General features: G+C 40.3%; 1 protein-coding gene across 1 annotated transcript in view; it reads right to left on the bottom strand.

Moving 5' to 3' along the window:
- The window catches only part of LOC116699084 (neuropilin-1a), a 120,158-nt gene that overhangs the window by 27,366 nt on the left and 82,818 nt on the right, over positions 1-9,974 (bottom strand). The window contains exons 8-9 of the mRNA XM_032531477.1: positions 5,210-5,354; positions 761-762 (exon numbers count right to left, since the gene is read on the bottom strand). Of these exons, the coding sequence (XP_032387368.1) occupies positions 761-762; positions 5,210-5,354 (147 nt within the window). The remainder of the gene's footprint in view (positions 1-760; positions 763-5,209; positions 5,355-9,974) is intronic.

Genomic DNA, 9,974 nt, shown 5'->3' with positions numbered 1-9,974 from the left:
GAGAGAGAGAGAGAGAGAGAGAGAGAGAGAGAGAGAGAGAGAGAGAGAGAGAGGGCAGTGGTGGGTTAGAAACTTTTAAAAGGCGTACAGTATGATAAGAACGGCTACTGCCAACCTTATCATGCTTTAGTCAGCAGTTTCGCACGATGTCCTCTGGGCGCGGCTGCAGTTTTTAAACTCAAGAGTTAAAACACCAGAGACTCATTTATCATATCTGCGAGGATGCTTGAATATGGAATAATGTAGGGGTTTGCGCATATAAATATGTATGAGGTAGAGCTGGGCGATATGGGACAAAAAAGTAAGATCATGATATTTTTGACCAAATACATCGATGTCGATAATGTATTGGTGCTTTCACAAAATATCTACCCAATGAGAGTTTTGATAAATAATCACCAATAATGTGGATGCAAACAATAAAACAGCTAGTAAGGTAAGTTTAGAAAATGACATCACTTTACTGTAATGCAGCCATTAAAACCAGGGAACGACAACGCTTGTGTCATATTTCAATTTTACAATATCCAAAATTTAAAGCGCCCATATTCTGCTCATTTTCAGGTTCATAATTGTATTTTGAGGTTGTACCAGAAGAGGTTTACATGGTTTCATTTTCAAAAAACACCATATTTTTGTTATATATTCACCGCAAACTGTAATTTCCCCTTGCGGGATTAATAAAGTATACATTATTATTATTATTATTATTATCATTATTATTATTGAGTCCTGCTAATGATGAGCTCCAAGAGCCAACATCTTGATGGGGTCTGGCTTGTCAGGCTAACTGAATATACTTCAATATGTACATTTTGCATCCATCATCTGAGATTCACCCCCACACTGACAATTTCCTCTAATTGTACAGTGACAATACGCTGGCATAGTTACTGAATAATTGAGAGACATTAGTTATATTTTTTGTTTTGTTGGAATGAGAAAAGTTAATAAACTCTAAATGATGTGAACACAATGGTCTAGTCACTGGGAGCCAAGTTGAATCCTTATCCACAACAAGCTAGATCTAATATCTAATATCCGGATCCAAGTGGTTGTGGTCTCAGTGTGGTATTAGTGTTTGACAAATGCTTCCAGACTTCTATCTGGGGCTCAACAACAGCTCCCGAGGACGCTCATTCCTCCACAATGAGAATGTACAGCTACTCAGTGTTCTTTATGGAGGCCCCCTACAGTACTGCCTGTGTGTGTTTCTGTGCTTATGAATACAAATCGTCCCCCCAGGGGTAGAAATTAATGGTTTAAAAGGGAGCTTGTCTTTCCTGCATTTTATTACTTTTTTATTTAAATTACAGGATTTGGACACATTTAGTTTAGGATTACACACAGAAATGGGATAAAATGAAGTTAAGAGTTCCAAGTTTGGCAGTGAATGAGAGTTCAGTACTTGCACACCACACACACTTATCTCTCCTGAATCACCTGTCTAGCACTCTGCACCCTGCTTTCCGATGAGTTAGAGCTGAATATCTCTGTTATGGAGCGCTCCTGCTGAGAGTTGGCTCGTATTATATTAGAGGAGGAGTAATAGTGCAGCATGATTTTCCTCCGCTCCTCCGTAATGAATGACGGTGTCCTTCTGCAGGGGTTCGCGCTCGCCATGGAAGCGGTGATTATTTTAAATCAACAGAGAGCAGCAGGGGGTTGTCATTCGCCAGCCAAAAAGATGTTAGTTTGATTCACGATGTCCAAAAGTCACAAAACTGTATGCAGAGTTAGGAGAGTGCACGTAGAGTCTGTAAAAGAACATTTGTCTTTGTAAAATCTAGAGCTGTAAAATGACTAAAATACTTAATTGCGATCAATTGCATTAATGGCATTTTTATCTATTGTAAAGGTCCCTTGATTTCTTTTTGTCCCATTATTATTTTTTCTCATTTTAATGTTCTTATCAACATGGAAAAGTGGATCGGCTCCAGCATATAGCCTACTGCAGTGTTGAAGACACTAGCATATAGCATGTAGCCTACTGTAGTGTTCAAGGTGAAGGGCCCCCCCCCACAGCCATATAGCCTTCGTTAGGGGTCAATACCACCCCCCCAGCATATAACCTACTGCATGGTTGAAGACAACTAGCATAGGCATATAACCTACTGCAGTGTTGAACACTAGCAGATAGATGTTAGCCTACTGTAGTGTTCAAGTGCCCCCCCCCCCAGCATATAAGCCTACTGTAGTGTTCAAGACCCCCCCCCCAGCATATACACCTACTGCAGTGTTGAAGACACTACATATCGCATATAGCCTACTGCAGTTTGAAGATGACACTAGCATATACATGTAGCCACGTCAGTTATGTTCAAGGTCCCCCCCCCAGCATATAGCCTCTGTAGTGTTCAGACCCCCCCCCCAGATATAACCTACTGCATTTTTAGACATAGCATATAGACCATATAGCCTAATCTGTAGTGTTGGGCAAGAGACCCCCCCCCTATCTCCCCCGGTAAGATGAGCGCCCGCTCTTGCGGCATCGTGCCTACAACCCATAGACCAAAAGCACACTAAAGAGTAAAAAAGAAATCATAAACGCAGCGGAGCCTAACGACGTGGGGTAGGTTTTAAATGTGGTCGTCAAAATATACGGGACTGACGGCACCACCCGGTGCTTACGTAGAGATGTGGCGGGGGGGGGAGGCTGGCCGGAGTCGATAGAGACATCATAGCCTAGCTATGTCTAGTGTAGGTTCAGTCGCGAGGCGGAAGGTAGGGAGGAAGTTCATGGTGACCCGCCAGTCGCTATATCCTACGTGACATGTAGAAGATCACGGGAGTGCATGCAGAATCGTGCGCTCTCGCGGTGCGTGCGGTCCCTGCCGGGGGGCATAAAGAACAATATGATACTCCCGCCCACTGGGGTTAAGTAGGAGGGGCGCGACCCACAGATAGGCCCACTAGTGTTAGGGTTTGGTCAAACGAAAAGTGCTGTAGACCCCGGGGGCGAAAGCCCGCGCACAGGTATCCATACTTTAGTTGTTCTAAGACGGAACCCCCCCCCCCGCTATAACCTGAGGCTGTAGTGGTTCGAGAGGGAGGTAGATCCGGAACCAAGACGCCTCGCCATCAGGAAATACGAACCTATAGGCCTACGGGAGGTTTTCCGAGTCGCCCCCGGGCGGGGGGGGGAGCGGGGGGGGGGGCCGGGGCCCATTGGGGCAGGTATGCCCCCAGAGTTACGTGGTGTATTTGTCAAGAGGGGGGGCTCAAGGGGAAGGAAGTCGGAGTCGCGCGGTCGGGCAGGCAGGGGTGCGGGCCCCGCCGCGGGCGGGCCCCGGGGGGCCGTGGGGCCGGGGCCGGGGCCGCGGGGAATACGTATTTCAGCGAAAGAGTGCCGGCCTCGTCCCCCCGCCCACCCACACAGCATCTAGCCTACTGTATGTTCAGTCGCCCCGCCCCCCCCAGCATATAGCCTACTGTAGTGTTCACGCGGACACAAGGAGGTCTAGCCAGAAAAAATCGCCCGGCGACAATCGGAAGTCCGCTAAGTCGCCCCCCCCCCCAGCATATAGCCTCCTGTAGTAGTTTTCAAGCATTCACCAAAAAACGAAATATCAAGGCAACAAAATGCCCCCCCCCCCCCCCGACCCCCAGCCTTACCTATACTTTCTTTTTCCAATACCCCCCCCCCCCCCCCCCCCCCCACCCAGCTTTCAACTACCGGCCACAAGACCCTCAAGAAAAAACCCCCCCCCCCCCCCCCCCCACCCATAATATAACCTACTTGTAGTGTTCACAATACCGGGGGCAAAACCCCCCCGCCCAGCTATAGCCCCTACTTTAGGTTCAAGAAACCCCCCCCCCACCCCCCCCGCCCCACATATACCTAAAACCTAATAAAACCTACTGTAGTGTTCACAAGAACCCCCCCACATATAGCCTACTTGTGTGATTCACAAGTTCCCCCCCCCCACTCCACAGCCAATCTAGCGCTACTTTAGTGGTTCAAGTTGGGCCTCCCCCCCCCCCCCCGCCCCCCCCCTTGTTTGTCCGGCTTGCGTTGGCCGTGCCCCCCCACGGCTTGCGTTGCCCCGCCCCCCCAAATGTTGTTGCCTGTGGCCGTTGTGCCGTGTGGCCCCCCCCAGCATAATAAGCCTGACTAGTCTTGGTTCAAGACCCCCCCCATCCCCGACCCCCCCCCCCCCCCCCACCCCGCCTCCCACAAGACCAGAAAGACCCCCCCCCCAGACCCCCCCCCCCCCTCCCATCTAGCCTCCTTGTACTGTATGTTCAAGCAAAAAGACGACCCCCCCCCGAACCCAGACCCCCCTCCCCCCCGCCGCAAGAAACCCCCCCCCCGCAGCCCCCCCCCCCCCACCATCAAGACCCCCCCAGTACATAGCCTACGGTAGTGTTTCATTCAAAACAAACTCCAGCGCGACCCCCGAGCCCCCCAACCCCCCCCCCAGTACATAGCCTACGTCGTGTTGAGACCCCCCCCCCCCCCTCGCTATAACCTCAGGCTCACTGTAGGTGTCAAAGTTTCCAGTTTTTTTTTCCTAACGTCACTAGTTGTTCCAACAGCATGTAAAATACACAACAAAGTTTTGAAAAATGTACGTCGTTAAAATGGGTTTTCGTTAATACCCTTAATAACGCGTTCAACTGACAGCACTAGTAAAATTGTAGAAAACGTTTTGACAAAGTTGCTATTGCAGTTGTGAAAATAAAGACATAGTTTAACAAAAAAAGTTCACTGATTGTTAAGAAAATTAAAATCATGTACTTTTTAAAACATGTATTGTTTGAATTTGGATACATTAAATATTATTCATTTTTGGATGGAAAATTGTGAGCTTTAGTCTTGGTTATTGTTTTATGTTTACCTAGGCCAAAAAGTGAATTTTCCAAATAGTGAGTGCATGTATCGTGTGTGTGTTTTGTGTGTAGATATGATAATCATGACATTACATGCTTAGATACATATTAGAAAGTAAAAGTTGTGGCTGTGATCACGTGACCTCGACACACATATGTGTGTTTGATTGGAAAATATTTAACATTTAACTTTATTGATCCATGTGGGGACAGGTAAAGTTAATTAAGAAAGAAAACGCACAAAATATGTGACTGAATTATGACTCCAGTGCCAGTTATTGGAAACATAAATCAGTGCATTAAGAGTGATCATGCAGACTGTGTGAGTGTGTGTGAGTGTGTGTGTGTGTGTGTGTGAGTGTGTGTGTCGGGGTACCTGACGTCCTGCAGCCGTAGATCTCAAAGCGCATGCAGATGCCTTGCTCCCAGGACATGGGGCGCACGCGGACGTAGCGGGCCAGAGTCTGTTTGGGGAAGAAGGAGCGAGCCTCGTCTGTCGGGTTGTGGTTCCCCTGGAAGATCTGAACACAGTACTACAGATTAGTACTCCGGCTACTGCGTTACTTCTTCTCCTGACTGCTGTGATGTTTTTTTTATTAAAACTGCCACTCTAAATATTACTACTACTACTTCAACTAACACTGCCACTATAAATATTACTACTACTACTTTAAAACTAAAACTACCACTATGAATACTTACTACTAACTACTTTTAACTTAACACTACCACTGATTAATCTATTACTACTACTACTACTCACTAACACTGTCACCATTAATATACTACTACTACACTTCAACTAACACTGCCACTATAAATTACTACTACTACTTTAAACTAACACTAACCACTATAAATATTCTACTACTACTTTAACTAACACCACTATGAATATACTACTACTACTGTTACTACACACTACCACTTTGAATTTACTACTACTACTTCACTAACACTGCCACTACAATATATTACTACTTCTTCTAACTAACACTGCCCCATTGTATTACTACTACAACTTCACTAACACTGCCACCATAATATTACTACTACTACTTTAACTAACACTGCAACCATAATATTACTACTACTACTTCAACTAACACGCACAATGAATATTACTACTAACTACTCAACTAACACTGCCACACAAATTTATTACTATATTCTTCAACTAACACTAGTGCACCATTTGAAGATTACTACTACTACTCAACTAACACTGCCACCATGAATATTACTACTACTACTATCAACTAACACTGCCACCATGACTATTACTACTCCTACTTCACTAACACTGTCCACCATGAATATTACTACCTACTTACTTAAAACTACCACTGCCACTATAATTATTACTACTACTACTTTAACTAAAACTACCACTATGACATTACTACTACTATTAACTAAAACTACCACTATGAATATACTACTACACTTTAACTACCCTACCACTATAAATATTACTACTACTACTTTAACTAAAACTACCACTATGAACATTACCACTACTTTAACTAAAACTACCACTATGAATACTACTACTACTTTTACTACACCTACCACTATAATATTCCTACTACTACTTTAACTAAACTACCACTATGACATACTACTACTTTAACTAAAACTACCACTATGAATATTACCTACTACTTTAACTAAAACTACCACTATGAATATTACTACTACTACTTTAAACTAACATACCACTATAAATATTACTACTACTACTTTAACTAAAACTACCACTATGAACATTACTACTACTACTTTAACTAAAACTACCACTATGAATATTACTACTACTGCTTTAACTAACACTACCACTATAAATATACTACTACTACTTTAACTAAAACTACCACATGAAATTACTACTACTACTTAACTAAACTACCACTATGAAATTACTACTACTACTTTAACTAAACTACCACATGAATTTACTCACTACTTAACTTTAACTAACACTACCACTATAAATATTACTACTACTACTTTAACTAAAACTACCACTATGAATATTATACTACTACTTTAACTACACTACACTATAAATATTACTACTACTACTTAAACTAAAACTACCACTATGATATTACTACTACTACTTTAACTAACACTACCACTATAATATTACTACTACACTTTAACTAAAACTACAACTATGACATTACTACTACTACTTAACAAAACTAACCACTATGAATATTACTACTACTACTTAACTCACTACCACTATAAATTACTACTACTACTTTAACAAAAACACCACTATGAATATTACTACTAAACTACTTTACCTAACACTACCACTATGAACATACTACTACTTTAACTAAAACTACCACTATGATATTACTACTACTACTTTAACTAACACTACCACTATAATATACTACTACTACTTTACAAACTACCACTATGAACATTACTACTCTACTTAACTAACACTACCACTATAGAATATTACTACTACTACTTACTAACACTACCTAATGACATTACTACACACTTTAACTAAAACTACCACTATGAATATTACTACTACTACTTTAACTAAAACTACCATGATATTACTACTACTACTTTAACTAACACTACCACTATAAATATTACTACTACTACTTTAACTAAAACTACCACTATGATATTACACTACTAACTTACTAAACACTACCACTAAATATTACTACTCCTACTTTAACAAACTACCACTATGAATATTACTACTACTACTTTAACTAACACTACCACTATAAATATTACTACTACTACTTTACTAAAACTACCAATAACATACTGAACATTACTACTACTATTTTAACTAAAACTACCACTATGAATATACTACTACTACTTACTAACACTACCACTATAAATATTACTACTACTATACAACTTTAAACAAAAACCCACTATGATATTACTACTAACTTTAACTAACACTACCACATGAACATTACTACTACTTTAACTAAAACTACCACTAATATACTACTTCACTACTACTTTAACTAAAACTACCACTATGAACATTACTACTACTACTTTAACTAAAACTACCACTATGAATATTACTACTACTATTTAACTAACACTACCACTATAAATATACTACTACTACTTTAACTAAAACTACCACTATGAACATTACTACACTTTAACTAAAACTACCCTATGAATATTACTACTACTACTTTACTAACACTACCCTATAAATATACTACTACTACTTTAACTAAAACTACCACTTATGAACATTACACACTATTTAACTAAACTACCCTATAAATATTACTACTACTTTAACTAACCTACCACAAAATATACTACTACTACTTAACTACAACTACCACTATGAATATTACTACTACTTTAACTAAAACTACCACTATGATATTACTACTACTACTTTAACTAACACTACCACTATAAATCTTACTACTACACTACTTTAACTAAAATACCACGATGACCTTACACTATTAACTAAAACTACCACTAATGAATATACTACTACTACTTTAACTAACACTACCACTATGCACATTACTACTATCTGTTAACTAAAACTACCACTATGATATTACTACTACTACTTTAACTAAAAATACCACTATGATATTACTACTACTACTTTAACTAACACTACCACTATAAATATTACTACTACTACTTTAACTAAAACTACCACTATGAATATTACTACTACTACTTTAACTAACACTACCACTATAAATATTACTACTACTACTTTAACTAAAACTACCACTATGAATATTACTACTACTACTTCAACTAACACTGCCACTACAAATATTATTACTACTTCTTCAACTAACACTGTCACCATTGAGATTACTACTACTACTTCAACTAACACTGCCAACCATGAATATTACTACTACTACTTCAACTAACACTGCCACTCTCAATATTACTACCACCACTTCAACTAACACTGCCACCATGAATATTAATACTACTACTTTAACTAACACTGCCACCATGAATATTACTACTACTACTTTTACTAACACTGGCACTCCAAATATTACTACTACTACTTCAACTAATACTGGCACCATGAATATTACTGTTGGAAAGTTGGAAAGAAGGTAAAAAATTGCAATATATCACAGAATATATTGCAATATGTTTAAAATCACAACAATATCGTATCGTGACATAAGTATCGTGATGATATCGTATTGAAAGGAGTCTGGTGAGTTCCGCCCCTGTTGCGTAGGCGAGGAAAAAAGAGGCTTAATGGGTTGAGTGCAGGATTTGTAATGGCTGGATTTAACAGTAGTTAAGACTTTGACATGACGCTGGTTTGTGTGTACTTGTACCACGTCTACCAGCATGTCCCGTAATGAGAAACTCTGGAAGCTATCAATTTATCTGCGCGTCAGTGTCACAGAGACGGCTTCCAGACCAGTGTTCCTCCACAGAAACGCATTTCAGTCAAGGCTCAGATTAGGGATGCTGCCAAATGCTGTCAGCCCTGGGAAACACTGATTCAGCCTTCCTCACAGAGTCACTCGTTACTCATCAATATCAGAAACAAACTGCAGCACAAAGGACTCATCAGTGGTGGAATGTAACTAAGTACATTTACAGTGATTACACCATTAAACATTGTGAGGATTGTTCTGCATTGAGTACTTTTACTTTTAATATGTTACATTTTTATGTGGTGACCTCTGGTCCATCCAGTAGAGTGTGCGCCCCTTTAACCCTCGTGTTGTCTTCCCGTAAATCATGAACTTTCCCTTCCAGGTCCAAATTAAAAATAAATATTTTTTTTGTGATTTCCCATGTTTTTGTTGCTATTTTGGATTTAATTGTCACTTTTTCCAGCTTTTGGCGCTTTTTTAAAAACAGGAGCTGGTTTAATGATAGATTCCATACTTTTTCTTGGAATTCATGGTCAACAACAAACAACGTCCTTTATATCCAATCATACATACGTTTTTAGTTAAAAAGGCAGATATTATGAATTATTCTGACTGATAGTTGAGATCAGAGGATGTTGAGTGGTCACAGATGGGTAGATGTCAAAGTTCATTAGACCTGAAGAATGTTGTACGGAATCATCCATGTTATTTTGGGGCAATTTGGTT

Source organism: Etheostoma spectabile, chromosome 12, assembly GCF_008692095.1.
Source record: "Etheostoma spectabile isolate EspeVRDwgs_2016 chromosome 12, UIUC_Espe_1.0, whole genome shotgun sequence".
Taxonomy (NCBI): Eukaryota; Metazoa; Chordata; class Actinopteri; order Perciformes; family Percidae; genus Etheostoma; species Etheostoma spectabile.
Note: the sequence above shows the minus strand (reverse complement) of the source record. Positions and strands in the feature narration are given on the sequence as shown.